This window comes from Gigantopelta aegis, unplaced genomic scaffold (assembly GCF_016097555.1).
Source record: "Gigantopelta aegis isolate Gae_Host unplaced genomic scaffold, Gae_host_genome ctg4289_pilon_pilon:::debris, whole genome shotgun sequence".
In the NCBI taxonomy this organism is placed as follows: Eukaryota; Metazoa; Mollusca; class Gastropoda; order Neomphalida; family Peltospiridae; genus Gigantopelta; species Gigantopelta aegis.
This window is the reverse complement of record NW_024533782.1, coordinates 15,926-32,630: the sequence shown is the minus strand read 5'-3', so window position 1 is coordinate 32,630 and position 16,705 is coordinate 15,926. Positions and strand designations below refer to the sequence as shown.

Below are 16,705 nucleotides of genomic sequence, written 5' to 3'. Positions count from 1 at the left end.
ACAAACATACGTAGGTAGAAAACCCACAAAAAAACACCTAAATACATCTTCACAGCCATATAGTACATAATAACTGGTTATCTCTAATCAAATTAATATTGATATACACAACATAAACATTTTAATATCCTGGGTGACCTACTCTAAATGTTTGCTTTATTTTTGTTAATAAAAAAGGTTTTATTTCTTTAAATAGTAATAGTAACAACATTTCGAAATGTAGAATAACGACATTTGCAAAAGAATTGTTTATCTAACGTATGTCTATCATATTATGGCAAACACAATATTTGCTTGGTATGAATGAAATAAAGAAAACAAATCCGTTACCGCCGCATGCTTATTATTCTCGAATGACAGGAAAGTCTTTGTAATCTAATGCACCTCAAGATCGTACGTGAAAATCATATTGTAGGTGCAGACTCTCATATACCAATCACAATGTGTTTTTATTGTTAAATATAACTAAAACAAATCATCACTTTTTTTTACCATAATCAGGGTACTTAAAATATTAACGAAACATGTTGTTCAATTGTAGATATAGAAACATGTAGAAATGTACATTTAAAGGTTAGTAAGCTCAGTTTAATAATAATAATAATAATAATAATAATAATAATAATAATTATTATTATTATTATTATTATTATTATTAAAAATAGGTCAGTTTAAAAAACAACAAAACAATAGAATTATTGCATTTGCGATTAAGTAAAATATGTACATGGATTTCGCTTATCCCTAGAAAGGTTACATATATCTGCGACAAAAAGAACATGTGTTAATATTATACTAGTCACAAGAAGTTAAGAACCACATGACGTCCGCCTGGAGTGGGGAAGCTCTGCGTCAATGGTATGGAAACGCTCTTGCAGTTAATGGATGATGGAATGGCACACGTGTAGGCATCTTCCAATTTTGTTTTAGATACGCTATCATTCAGCCACAGTCCAGAATACTCAGTTTATGTGTTGGTGGCATGGTTATCCGAAACCAGATTGCAAAGATATTTATAGCTTTTCAACCCTAATCAAGCATGAAAAGTGTTAAGATAAAAAAAAAGGAGTTTCACGTGCACCAAGCAGTTTCGAGGCAGATATCCTGTTTAGAGTGTATACTACCAAATCAAATCCCCTAGACGACAATAGTAACATATGTGGCTAAAACTCCTACCTGCAACGTATCAATCGACATAAACGCCACGAATATAAATACTACCACCCCTCACCCTTAAAGTAAATCACAAAAAAGTGGGTGTCAAGCTGCTCATTTCTGAGATAACGGGTAGCGTCTATGACTACCCTAGTTCCGCACAAAATTTGAGTACTTTTTTTTACAGGTACCCCATACATATTCCAAGCACAAGGCTAAAATTGCATACATTTTTAGCCCAGATGAAACTAATTTTTTTTACAACCAACACACTCACATTTATAACCAATCACAGGACTTGTGGTGTTCACTTCTCTATCAAAAGTTGGGTGCACCTCGAACTTTGACCCAGCCGGAAGTTATTTGGTTTAGTACTACCTTTAGTCAGCAAAACAGGTTTTGAAAAGTCAAACAATCTTGAATGTGCGTTCTACCGGCAACCAAACAAGCTGTGAGTAAAAGGCTCGTGTACATGCAATCTACAATGCTTTATCCACATCTGTAAACCTAATTATCCTTACCTTTCACCGCCTATGAATTTGTTTTATGTTTATTTATGGTTAAAGGTAAAGTTTGATATTGGAAGATGCGATTGTTGGAACACCACGGGAGAGATAAACGTTATTTACAGTCGTTGCACCTGCAGGTCACTTACGCGTCACAGATATATTATTGTCAGGTTAACTACGTCACAGTGTAATCTATTTCCACTGTGTTGTTTTCATTGGATGCATGACACTGGTGACTTGGTCATCACCTTGGAGCAGCTAGTCGTATGTCTTGAATTGTTAAAACAAATACGTGTGTAAAAAACCCAATGTGTTATAAAACAATAACGCATAATGTTCTCACCAACGGGTGTGTAAGAACATTTATTTAACTGCATAAAACGTCTGACAAACAAAAAGGTGGTGAGTTAGATCTGTGGAAAATAATGGCACGAAAGGCCCGTTATGAACAAGAAAATGAGGAATCGGTGAGGCAAACACAGTGCTTAGAAACATTACGTTTAAGAGTATTGACCTAGGCTAACAGTATTCATTGTGCTCCCACCTATTTCCCCACCCAACCATCTACACAGAACTAGTTAACACACTTTAGAATACAGAACACGATCCTCCTCTGTCGCAACTGAGTCTGTCTTTTCATCCCCTCCTGTGGCCCCCTGCGGTTCGTCTGTGTTTTCGTCAAACTCCACCTCAGTGTAAATGAGTCCAGGTGAACCTTTAGGAGTGATCGGATTATTCCCAGGTTTCTTCAGTTTCCGAACTTCAGTGTAGACATCACCAGGTACCTCAGACTCAGGATCTTGGTGTTTAGATTCAGAACCCGTCCCGCCTGACTTCTTGTTCTTTTTGTTTACCACGGCGTATAGTTCACCAGAAGGTTTAGCCTTCAACGGTTGTTTCCCCTTTTTAGTTTTGTCAACCACAGCATAGAGCTCATTGACGTGCATAACTGGCATGGCGGCTTCATTCACAGATTCGGCCGGTTTCTTGTTTTTGTTAACCTTGGCGTACATGCTTGACACGTGATCGTGGTCAGGTTGTGGTTGGAAGTCACCATGGTTACTTGTGCTAGGTGGCTTTGGTTTTAGGGCTACCTGCGGTTTCCGAGTAATGCCTCCAGCTTCGTCATCAATAGATGCATAGTCGTCTGATGGTGAGCGAATCGTCTGGTTGCCAGTCTGGTCTTGGTCTGCTGAATCTTCTGGATATCTTCCAGATGACTTGGTGTTCTGGTATTTGTACGGATCCGCGTCCATATTGCAGTAGCCTCCATCGTAGTCTGAATCATGTTCATGTTTCTGGTGGCGACGCTTCCTGAATTATACAAAGCAAATATACCTATTATAATTATTCCTAACAATAAATTCCGATACATATTAATTATTCATTATATTTTTATTTTTTATTTTAAAATAATGTCTAATGCTCTTTAATTCAACCACAATCTACGCGGTCGATCCCTCTTACGTGCATGAAACAGTGGGCAGACCTGGCACTGGCTAGTATGTATTTATGTATGAATATGTGCAGACTTGCCACTATACGTTCTGAGCTATCGAGACATGTATGTATGTGTGTATGTATGTATGTATGCATGCATGTATGTATGTATGCATGTATGTATGCATGCATGTATGTATATATACAATCAATATGACGTCAACGATGATAATCATATATATATATATATATATATATATATATATATATATATATATATATATATATATATATATATAAACTAACGGGCAAAAGAAACTTATCACCGTGTTCAGTAGGCCCATAAAGAAAAACCAAGACAGATGTGATCTATATGATGATTATTTTACTGAAAGGAATAATTTTCCAATGTCTTTACAAAAAACCATTGCCATATCGATAGTGCACTTGCCATAAGGCCGAGCGAAAGAGACATGGGGTAAAAATTAAAATTACACAATCAGACTCCCTTCAAAAGGTGCTTCTAAAGTCAAATCATGGGACAAGACATGTCCTCAGTAGCGTGTGTGACCACCCCTTGCATCAATACTCGCCAAAACACGTCTCCTCATGGATGTCGTCAGTCACTGGATGACGTCAGCAGGAATTCTGCGCCAAACATCCAACAAAACCTTTTCAACCTGCTGTTGATTTGCTGGGGGAGGTACGCATTGTCTCAGCTGTCGATCAAGATGATCCCAGAGATGCTCTATGGGATTCATGTCTGGAGAACATGATGGCCAAGGCAATACGTTGACGTTAACGTTGTTGAGATAATCCTGAACAAGTCTGGCTGTAAGAGGTCGTGCAAAATCCTGCTGCAAAAGGGTACCCCTAGGCTGTTGACGCAAGAATGGCACTACAACAGGTCGCAACACTTCATCCCTGTATCTTTGATCAGTCAGATTTCCACGGATGATGAGAAGCTGGCGATGTGTCCCTTGGTCGTCCCGATCTTGCACAGTCTTGTGCCTGGCCTGTCTGTTGATAACGGCTCAACAAGTTGCTGATGGCGGCTTGACTGCAGTTGAAGGTTCTTGCAATCTGCCGTTGAGAGGCCCCCATATCGACCATACCGATAGCTCTGTTGCGTTCTGCGTGGGTAAGTCTCGGCATCTCTCTGATGTTCTTTTTGATACTGCTTCCTTTCTTTGTCCCACACCGGTATTTATGCAACAATCATTCACGAGCATTTTTAACAAATTCAAATATGTATATATATAATGCTACTAATTTTGGAACTACTACCCCTTGTTTACCTTTTAATTAAAATGACAGCTATGATGACTAGTACAGCAATTAGCACCACTCCACCAGCTCCGCCTGCTACAGCTGGAACTAAATATCAGAACATATAATGATATAGAATTACCAAAGCAAATGGGAAAAACAGTTCAGCATATTATTCATGCAGTAGTTATTACAACATGAGTCTCTTTTAACCACATAAAAGGGTAAATTTATAATGTTCATGTATCTATGTTCATATTTACTGTTGGATTAATATGCTATATGTGTTATTTACTTATTTATAATGACATGAGTGTAAGGTAGCGATACCCTATTTGTTTTCTGGGGTCAATAAACTTTTTTTAAAAACACACACATGTTTAATAAACACTTGACATAAAGGTGTTTTAGACACTCTAGGCACTCTCTTTCAGTTGGTTTTAAAACATGACTATATCCCGTGTGTTATTGGAGAAATATGGATTATACAGTCTTGAAAATGTCTATACCAGTACCTTCATGCCAGATACCATCCTTACTACAATGGATTTTTATTTTGTAATTTTTTAAAGAAACAAATTAGTACCTGGGAAATCTTTTGAAACTTTTTCTTGCACAATCTTCATAGTTGTTGTCATGTCTGTTATTTCCGATTCAGTTGTTTCTGATGGGCGTGACAAGCTTGTGATTGAGCTGCCGGTTGGCGAATAACATTGCATGCTCAAGTTTCCTGAAAATAATTATCTAATATTAGGTTTGGTCAGTGACAGAGATACATGTATTCGAGACGTACATGAGGTCGAGTTCGAATGTAGTAGTAGGGGTGTAAACTCAACAGCTACTTCACTTAATATGACTAATAAAACTGATAAACAAGTACGAAAGAAAAGAATAGCTCTCTAAATGGTGAGAAATGTTATCTGTTTGTGTACCTGTTTGTACATATGAATTACTGATAATTCACAATGTAACAGAAATCTTCAAAGTTCTTTGTTACGTCAATTTTTGTGCTGATTATGTTTAGTTAAAGTTTACTGATTACGAAAATATCACTACTTCTAGTTTTAGTCATATAATCTCACTTTCACTATTTGTAGGAAATATTTTACGAATTTATGAAATTTTTCGTTCCAAAGATATATACAGAACACATTATTGATGGATTTTTAATGGCCTTTATTAACACAAATATTACATAGATATTTTGCATGTTCTACTATACAGGTATAAATCAACAACAAGGATTACAAGTAACAAATGAAATGTTTTTCGTACTTTTCGTCGATGACATGATGAGTCATCGCGTACTAACCCCACATATAGTCAACCATCATGTTGCAGTCCCATTTCCCTTGATATCTTCTTTCCATAGTTGATATATCTTGGTGAATTCTTTCGCTGTGTTCTTCACTGATGTCACCCATATTTTCACTGAAGAAATTTAGATGAGAATGGAGGAAAGACAATTTCAAAGACATCCGGCATCCAAGCTTCACATAAGTCTTGATAAACTTTTCTATTAACTGTTCGTAATTCCCACTTTTGTTATTCACAAGGAAATTTTCAACCACTTCTCAAAACGACCTACAAGCGTTTCGTTCCTTTGATGTAATGTTGTCTTCAAATTCGTGTGACTGAAACATTTTGCGAACATCTGGACTGGTGAAAATGCCACCTTCGATTGTTGCTTTTGACAAATGTGGAAACATGTTGGAAATGTATTTGAAAGCTTCGCCTTCTTTGTTCAGTGCTTTCACAAACTGTTTGACAAGCCCAAGTTTGATATGCAGTGGAGGCATAAGGACTTTCTCTGATTCTACCAAGGGCTGGTACTTCACATTCTGTGTGCCTGGAATAAAGTGTGCTCTTTGAGGCCAATGTCTTTTGGGATAGTGTTGAGATGTAGCACGACCGTCCCACAGGCAAAGAAAGCAAGAATATTTTGTATAGCCTCCTTGGAGTCCTTTTAAGAAGCTAATTATTTTGAAATCGCCACAGCCCTGCCATTTGTACCTGTTGTAATTTATAGTTTCCAGAAGAACTTTTAGTTTTTAGTAGTTTTCCTTTATATGCTTAGAGTGCCCAATTGGTATTGATGGATACTGATTTCCATTGTGCAGAAGAACACATTTGAGACTTCGGGAGGAACTGTCTATGATGAGACACCAATCATTTGGTTCATGACCAATACCCAGTTCTTGAAACAAGTTCTCAATGTCATTACAGAAACATCAACCATCTTTCACCGAAAAATATTTTGAGAACATTTCATGTCTTTTCCTAGTAGCTGTAGTTCGACAACTGTTGTCCAAAAGGTTCCACTCCATCAGTCTTGATGTTAGAAGCTCTGCATTAGACTTCGTCAGCCCGAGATCTTGAATCAAATCATCCAGTTCCTGCTGGTTTGGAAAGTATGGTTGCTTCTTTTCTTCGTCAGTATGACCAACGTAAGATTCTTCAGATTCAGATTCAAAATGTTCACCTTCAGTCTCCAAATCTTTAGCAGGTGGTCTCGAGACAGACAGTTCTTAAGAGTGTGGAACTGGAGCAATAGATGATGGAATATGTGATATCATGTCGATTTTTCGTATTCTTGAATCTTGAAATATCTACCATACAGAAGTAGCTGTCATTCACATGGTTCTGTGGTTCTCTCCATATGCGGGGTATGAGAAAGGGCATTGAGGGGCAGTCACCTCGCATCCATCCCTCCAAATTCGATTGATACTTGTGGAGTCCATGATTTGTCTTGATCCCCAATCTTCATGCCAAAGTATAATTCATCAGCTTGTGCAAATTTGTAGATACTTTGATTCCATGTTTTACCTGCCTTGGGCCAATGTAGAATCCACAAACGTAACAAAATGAATCGCCAGAATGTAAGCAGCTTCGCGATGAAAAGATTTCGCACCTGAAAAATACTAAGTTAACCTATGCACGTATTAGGCCTATATCTACACCATCTGGGGGTAGCACTAGAACATTCTAGAAAGCACTGGAACATTCTAGTCAGCACTGGAACATTCTAGAAAATACTGGAACATTCTAGAAGGAACTAAAACATAGCAGCCAGTGGAAGATTCTAGAAAGTACCAAAACATTCTATCAAGAATCAGCTCCTGAAACGTACTGAAATATTCGGTGCTTGGAATTTCAAGAATGTGGAATATTTTTCTAAAACTTGCCAGATGCCGAATGTATGCTTAATCTAACACAACTAAAAGGAAAATGCAAACATAATGAAATGTGTGTTACATTGTGTATAATTCACACTGCCATCCAGAGTACATGTTTAAATGGGTTCGAGGGTAGGGTTTGTAATTGCACACAAAACATTATTTGTAAAATCCAAGAAATGGTTAATGCACCAATGGCTCACATTGTTTCATATGTAAAATATTCACATTCCTTTTAACAATCAGCAAAATGAAATTATAGACATACCATATTTTCAGAACTAAGATATGTTGACCCTGGACATTGTGTATATGTTTTTCAGTATTGATCTGTATAGAGAATATGTCTGATGAACCACGGTCATTATTGAGGGAATTGAGAAATTCAGGGTGGCGTCCACGATGGCCTACATTTCATATCTTTGGCTAAAACTTCAACCTTATTAAACGAATAATGATGCTTGTTTGTATCTAGGCATAGGTTTTAAGGTTATAGAATCCATTTAAATCATCAATTAGATTGGTCTGGAATTACATCATAGGAAATTCAAGATGGACGCCAATATTGCCACTAATTTATGGTTTTGATATAACTTACTTCATAATAACCCACAATAATACCTTTTGTGTTTTAAGGGGTTAAAGAATTCATATAAATGATACAAAAAGTTACGGTTTAACAAAACACGAAATTCAATATGGTGTCCTGTATGTCGACCTCTTGGGCCGAAAACATTACAGCTTTTTGAACGTGAAAATACATGACATAATGTAGAAGTTGATATTGCGTATGTGGATATTGAGATTTGATTCAAGATGCCATGAACGACACAACGTTAGATATTTATACTGGAACACCAATTGATTTACAAGATTGTGTCAGTCATATTGTAAAACATACATCCAAGTTGCAAACATTCCAAATGGAAAGATCGCAATACGTCGTACATGAGTATCATATGGAGTTCAGTCTAATGGGTGGCCAAAAGTAACCAATCAAAAAGTTGTATTTGTATGCTCTCAAATTAGATTATTAATTTTCGACACAACCAGTGTTGTTACACACCAAATACCTTGCAGTTCAAGTTATCCCGAGTCCTACTATAAACATCACTACGACACATGATGACACTCTTGCTCTCACGTCTGAATATACGTGTCACAGATTTTGGAGTGAGTTCTGTGTTTTTTGGATTGCAAAAGAAATTGAAAGGTGTTTTTTTAATATGGTAGTAACAAAGAAACGTGTCAGAGTTGAAAACACTAAAGTGCATGACACAATTATTATATGATCCCAGGCTGATGGTCACAATGTTTTCCGCTTGAACAGGACCAATATCTTGCATACTATAGACACATATCTACTAACAAATCAATATTAAAGGTACTGGCACCGAAGCCAGGCTAGTCCGAACATACAAAACTTTCTTTTTGAAGTATACGTGTGTAACTACATATATTTACAATGCTTTAACACAAAAAGAAAACAGGCTTTATAAATTCGGTCAATATGTTTCATTATCACCACTTAAACTGTGGTGCTTTTCTTCAACGAAAGAGACATTTGAAAAGAATGTAAAACGGGCCAATCAGCAACAACAAAAATTGCCAGAACAAATGATACAAAAATGAAAGAACTCCTACCAGTTCTCTCTCTCTCTCTCTCACTCTCTCTCTCTCTCTCTCTCTCTCTCTCTCTCTCTCTCTCTCTCTCTCTCTCTCTCTCTCTCTCTCTCTCTAACAACATTGTTAACTGCTTAGAGTCATAAATAGAACATGCAGTAGTTTTGTTGGTTAGTTGCAGCCTCTCTAACTCATGTATTAGTAACATGACTCTTACATAACACGATAGTCTTGGAATATACATGTAGGTGTATATTTTACTATGCCAATATATCACTCTTGTAAATCGAAATCTCGTTAGGATGTATACTACCAAATCAAATACCATAGACGACAATAGTAACATATGTGGCTAAAACTCCTACCTGCAGCGTATCGATCGACATATAAACCATATATATAAATACTACCACCCCTCACCCTTAAGTGAATCAGCAAAAAATTGGGTATCTAGTTGCTCATTTTAGAGATAACGGGTAGCGTTTATGACTACCCTAGTTCCATACAAAATTCGATGTTATTTGTTTACAGGTACCCCATACATGTTTTAAGCACACGGCTACTTGACACGATGGCACTAGATTAAATACAGTTGCATACAATGTTTGCCTAGATGACACTAATTGTATCACCAGTCATAGGACGCGGGGTGTTAACTGCTATATATGGAGAGACAACATGGATATTTACAGTACCTCAACTCCTTTGAATAATTCAATTAAAACACATGTATTTGACTGACACTTAGATTATGAATACAGTGTCTGAGGAAGAACAAATCAATATGACTGCACCTGTATGAAGTAATGACTTAATGTCCTGCACATCACTATTGGGGGGAAATCCTGTATGTTGAGTGTGGGTGTCTTCAAGTCATCAGGTGCGGAAATGTCTTTGCCCAGATGAAGCTATTGTTTTTACAACCAACACACTCCCATTTATCACCAATCACAGGAAATGCGGTGTTAACTGTTCTATAAAAACATTGGGTGCACCTCAAACTCTGACCCAGCCGGACGTTATTTGGTTTAGAACTACCATTAGTAGATGTATTATGAAAAGAAAGGTAAACTAAATGATAAGGCACAACATATTTGGTGATAATACACTGATATTATAGTATATATTAATGGCAGTAACTTTGTTAATGGGATACAAACCATTTTGAATAAATCTGAGTAAACATCACTGAGTGAACTCCAAATGCATACAGAATATGTTTATGAATATGGATTCCAAACAATGGCTATATTGACAATTATATTGAAGTTTGGGTTGTGTTGAACCTTACCAACCTTCTATATTATGTAGAACCCTCAAATTCTATGACGAAAAATAAAACGTGTTATTCTAGATTTATTGTGAAGGAAGTTATATTACAAACATCAATTGGCAGCAATATTGGCGGCCATCTTGAATTTCCAATGAAGTAATCTCAGACCAAACTAGTAGATGATTTAACTGAACACCAAAAACCTAGACACAAAAAAAGTATTATGCTAGATTTATTGCAAAGCACGTTATATTGAGAAATGTATTTATGGTAATATTGACGGCCAGCTTCAAATTCCTATGCTGTAATTCCACACTAATCTCGTAAATGGATTCGTTAACCTTCAAAACCTATGACTAGACAAACGTATCATCCTAAGTGTATTGTAAACAAGTCATATATTTAAAAAATAAATATGAGGCAATACTGGTGGATTTCTTGAATTTTCTATGATGTAATTCTAGACCAATATAGTAAATGGTTAAACTGGATTCCAAAACCTATGATCTTGAATTTTTCAAACCTTCAGTGAGGTAGATTCTCAAAAGGAACATAGGCTAGACAAATCCATCGAGTAAAAAAGTATATAAAATGTCCAGGTTCAGTCAAAAAATCCAATTTGGCTGCCGGGCTCTATCAAAATGTATCCTTTACAAGTTAGAATTTTGGTGAATTAAATATTATTAATAATGTAGAAATTCAAGCAGTAAGTGCTATCTTTCATAGGATCGTTCGGTTCCACGTGAATAAAGTATCCTAGACTGTCAATACCATGCTGATATTATCGTATAGCTCCGATGTAACACTGATATATCAGTGTTTATTCTGTCTCGTTTATGGTTAGTTAGAAGTTGAATATAATTAAAGCCAGTATTAATCGAAGATATTCTGTCTGTAACACACTAAAGATAATATGTTCGTCCTTACATGATGTCTGCTTCAGGTTGCGTGACGCTTCTGGTTTGTATGATGCATTAGCTGATACATACACACTTCTTAAAACCAGTGAAATGCACACCAGGGAGGTATCAGCAGAACCAAGGACGTCATGTCTCCAACATTACAATACATTTAGCTAGAACATCCCTTGTTTGAGATGGTGACACGAAAGTGGGTCCTTCTATCTATTGCCGTTAAAGATGGGTGCCCATTTCATTGAGTACCCAGACATGTTGGCATTAAGGGTAATGAAAAGGCAGATTCAGAAACCACCACTGTTTTGAATTTGCCTCATACAAATGTTAGTGTCCCAAACAGTGATTTTATTCATTATTAATCAATATATCTTTAGGACTTGGAAAAATGATTGTGAACAAGTTTCATTCTGTCAACGCAATCTTGGGAGAGTGGCAGTCTTCCTACAGGAGGTGCACGAAGAATAAGTGGCCTTGTGTCGTGCTGATATCGGCATTAAACATTTAACACATTCATTTATTTTACAGAAGGATCCTCCCTCCTTAATGTGCACATTGTCGGTGTACACTGACTGTGCGCCACATTTCTGTGTAGTGTAATCACCTGAAGATGACGAGAAGAAATATATTAGTCAGATCCCATTTTCCACAAAAGTGTTTATTTTTCGAAGTACGAATTTGTTTTGGATTATATCAAACATACATATCTAGCATAATTTGGGAGTGCTGAATCTAAAAAAAATAATATATGTTAGCCATCTGAGAAATTGCGTTTACGGGGACAAAATTACAAAAACAAAATGGTAGAATACGAAATTAGGATTATGTCGAAAATACATTGTATCTAAGTCTAACAGAGTGACACGGACCATGTTTCTATCTATTTTTGTGCGATCATTTCTTTGGGATTGTATCCATCATACTTTTCTAACCAAATTTAAATATGGTGAATCCAAAAACATGCGTTGGTCATTTGAAAAATAATGCTTACATAGTCAAAATAGCAAAAATAAAAATACGCTTTTATACTTAGATACAACGTACATTCGACACAATAATACTTTTGTAGACGCTAATATTATCCCCCCCCCCCCCCCCACACACACACACAAATGTAATTTTTCAGGTGGACAACATAAATATTTGTATTCAGCAAACCTATATTAGAATAGAAAAACTAAATATCTATGTTTTCAAACGATTTAAATACAAATGTGTTTACTGTTTACAGCCATCGAAAGAGTCTAAATGAAATTTAGGGAGAACGATTGTACTATTTCGGAGAGGGGATTATATTTTGGTAAATGTATTTTGAATAGTTAAAAAAAAAAATTAATGTATGCTTAAATCTACAAGTTAACACGTTTTGGGAAAAAGTTATGTCTGTACCTACCATATACACGCACGGATCTAACATTTTAGCGGGGGTGGAGGTGTTTGGGGTAATATGAATGTAATGAGGATCGATTGGTTAATATGAGTTTGGATGTGTAGGTCATACAAATACTGACGCCCTGAAGCTAACATCAGAGGATTGATATTTAAAATATTTATTTCGCATAGGCCTAGACAGGCCAGGGTATGCGTTGCCTGCCCTCCCCCTCCAGTTGAAAGGCAATCTACATACAAGAATATAGGCCCTAGCTCATATTTCTCCATATTATTAATATTTTAGTACGACGAGACTTGATTATAGACAATCTATAATGTAACAATTGTAACAATTATAGGTCTACACATTTTGTGTATAATTATGTAACAATTACATACACATACACGCACATTTAAAAACTGATCCCTCCGGTCCCACCCCGAACACCCACACATACATAAATACATACATACATGTACATATATCGTAGTTACGCTTATGTGTCGATAACATATTTATACCCAACGTCCTAAACTGGATCAGCAAAATTATGAAATCATGCCAGACCTGGCAATGACATGACACAGATTTGCCTCCAGCATGATTGGCAATTAGTTGATCTATTATTATTAATAAGATATATGCCCATTTGCCAACCTGCAACCCTTAAAATCAATATCTTAAACATTATCGTTCAGAGATTTACCGTATGACGGTATTCGAACCGTTGGAAATATACCTACAGTTATTTCTGTTGTTACTGTACTCTACCTCAAATTTAAGATTTGATATGCCCTTTATAAAAAATAATTATGAAACTTATACCTATGATGGGAGTTCACACATCTGACATCACAGAAAAGGTCAGACATATATGAAATGTGGATAGCTGCTGATCAGGTATTGGCAGGTAAACAATACACGAGAGGAATGAAAGCTCATAAGCCAGCATCTCAAGTACTCCTACCGGCCTCGGTGGCTTAGTGGTTAGGCCATCGGTCTACAGGCTGGTAGGTACTGGGTTCGGATCCCAGTCGAGGAATGCGATTTTTAATCCAGATACCGACTCCAAACCCTGAGTGAGTGCTCCGCAAGGCTCAATGGGTAGGTGCAAACCACTTGCACCGACCAGTGATCCATAACCGATTCAACAAAGGCCATGGTTTGTGCTATCCTGCCTGTGGGATGCGCAAATAAAAGATCCCTTGCTGCTAATCAGAAAGAGTCGCCCATGTAGTGGCGACAACGGGCTTCCTCTCAAAATCTGTGTGGTCCCTATCCATATGTCTGACGCCATATAACCGTAAATAAAATGTGTTGAGTGCGTCGTTAAATAAAACATTTCTTTCTTTCTCAAGTACTCCAGTCTTTAATCGTTCTGCAATTAATGATAGAACAGAAATACAGAAACATTCACAAAAGACTGATCAAAATAAAAATGTGTTTCACAACGATGCATGTTCTTATTGCTGTTGTCCAAGGTGACAATTTCACAAGTTACTTCACAAAATTTAATGTTAACCAGAATGTTGTTTTCAAAATTTTATTCATATTTTTTTCAGTGGAAGTGTCCCACCTGTTCACTTCTGTTCGCTCCGCGTATTGAAAATAGTTTAAATGCGTTCAGTTTCAAATGACATTTATAGGTATTAAACCCACGATAACCTACCTGAAAAATTAAATGAGAATGTGTTTATCTCCTAATTAATTAATTAATTCATTCATCCATTCATTCATTCAACCTGCTAATAGCTGTTAGGTCTGTTTGGGAGTAATCAGGCACCTTCGATATCAATGACATCTTGTAAATGACCAATAACCACCTCGCAGACCTGAAATGAAATTTATATCAAAACAACTGATGACAATTTAATTAATTAGTTTTAGAAAACTGAGTTTTTCATTTTTTATTTCAATATTTACATATTTTTATGATGTAAACAGTAAAATTATATTTTGTGTGGAACTTTTATTAAACATACAATAAGGAAAAAGGAAACAACGTTCATGACTGCACAACCTAACACCCAAACTCATCCGAAAATGTGCACGTGCAACACGCAGTAGCCCCGTACACGTGGGTAGGGAGTCATTGGCGATTTTAACACGTCACAGAGCGGTCGATAAATCTGTTTGAGTGATTACTACTGTTGATGTTGATGAATCTTATGATCAATTAACCTGTGTTCTTTGGATGCATTGTTTGTCTTTGTATTAGTGATGCAGCGTCTACAACGTGAAGAACGCCTTAGGACTATTGGCATGCTTCAAACTGGTAGAATTAAGCGTGATGTAGGCAATATTTTAATGTGTTCATCGCATCCCAGGTCAATCACACGAGTCCAGGATCGATTCATCAGAACCCGGATTCCACGAAATCGCGCTCAAACAGCGATTCAAATCGCTGCAGTTACACCAGGCAAATGGAGTTTGAGTGACGGGTCAGACGATTAGAAATCGTCAACATACAGCTCATGTGTATGCTCTGCGACCACATATTGTGCAACCGCTAACGAATCGCCACATGGTAAACAGGCGCCAATGGTGTACACAGCGTAGAAACTGGGAGAATCATGGATGGTCTCGTACAAAGTTTTCTGACGAGGCCAGATTCACTCTGGATTTCTTGTATAGGCGTGTTTGCGTTTGACAACGTCGAAATGAACGCCAAGCAAACGTCAACCTCAGGCTACATGACAGATTTGGTAGTGGTTCAGCTATGATGTGGGGTGGCTGACAGAACACCTCTCCAAGTTGTTCAAGGGAGGGTCACTAGCCAGTACTGCCCGTGTCACATATAATTTGCACTCCCCTGGATTTGTACTCCTCAGTCAAGATTATACGTAGAATAAACACTCCCCAGTCCATATTATACATGTAATATACACTCCCCCAGTCTAGATTATATGTATAATAAGCACTCCCTCTGAATAATATGCACTCCCCAAGACTATATTACACGTAGGCTATCATAATTTTTTTAAGCACTCACAAAATTATATTTTGAAGTGTTTTTGATGCTTGTAAACGCCGATATAAATCTCATGGGCGAATCTAGACGAGGGTGTTGGGTACATGAATCAGGGGCGAACCCAAGGGAACCAAAACTTTCCTTGATTCACCCTTGCAAATTTGCAGAATAGAAATAATTCATCATGTGTGGGGATCGGATGGATCCCAAAATCAATCTGCTTGTTTAAAGACCTTTATTAAAAAATAGTACTAGCTGAAGGAAGTTACAGGGACGATATGAAAGAAAAAGGAAGAAAAGCGAATTTTAGACGACATGAGTCCCCAATCATAACATTACCAATGTATTTTGGGGCAATAAACAACAACAACAGCAACACCAACAAAACTAATAGAAATGCCGTGTGTGTCAAGGTCACAATAACAGAATAAAGTAAAAACCATAAACAATACTAGTAAAACAAACCCAGATATACGACATCAGATTATAACACATAGATATTACCTGAACCACCTTTAATGACGATATTGATGCAGTAGGTCGCGTAATTTCTTGCAACTGTAGTGTGTAGCTGTACGAAGTAACCGTGACTGTCAATATTCTGTGTATACAGTTGTGATACCATGTTACCTCTGCAAGTATATACCAACTGTTTTGCTGGTTCCGTTTTCGTTATCGTTAAAGTTGATCCACAGTTTTGTTCTGGAATTTGAACCCCACTAATGCCAATGGAAATATATTCTGTGGCCCAAATTGAGCAATTACAAGTTGTACTTGTGTTGGCCGATACGAATGCGTCAAGAAAAAGTCCTTTTACACAACTGATGTTTTCATCGGTACACATGTGTATCACTAAAAAATAAAACAAAACCTAATAAAAACAACAATAACAACAATAACAACATGTATAATAGTAATAATGCCCGATTATTGCAGATACACGCATACTTAGAAAGCTGTCATCCTAAGAGCTGCAATACTCCTATACACATTATTCATAATA

General features: G+C 36.9%; 1 protein-coding gene across 1 annotated transcript; it reads right to left on the bottom strand.

The window, feature by feature from the left end:
• Positions 1-1,439: 1,439 nt before the first annotated feature.
• LOC121392687 lies at positions 1,440-16,504 on the bottom strand. Its single transcript, XM_041523794.1, has 4 exons — positions 16,207-16,504; positions 4,960-5,103; positions 4,403-4,481; positions 1,440-2,978 (listed from the first exon to the last, which is right to left on the bottom strand). The coding sequence occupies exons 1-4, from the start codon at positions 16,325-16,327 to the stop codon at positions 2,243-2,245; spliced, it is 1,080 nt and encodes a 359-aa protein (XP_041379728.1). The 5' UTR covers positions 16,328-16,504; the 3' UTR covers positions 1,440-2,242.
• Between the last annotated feature and the right edge of the window lie 201 nt (positions 16,505-16,705).

Coding starts and splice junctions, on each gene's coding strand:
- LOC121392687 (XM_041523794.1), bottom strand. CDS start 16,327: ATGGTATCACAACTGTATACACAGAATATTGACAGTCACGGTTACTTC. Junction 5,104..16,206: donor CGTCATTAAAGGTGGTTCAG/GTAATATCTATG, acceptor AATTATTTTCAG/GAAACTTGAGCATGCAATGT. Junction 2,979..4,402: donor GCTGTCATTTTAATTAAAAG/GTAAACAAGGGG, acceptor TGTATAATTCAG/GAAGCGTCGCCACCAGAAAC.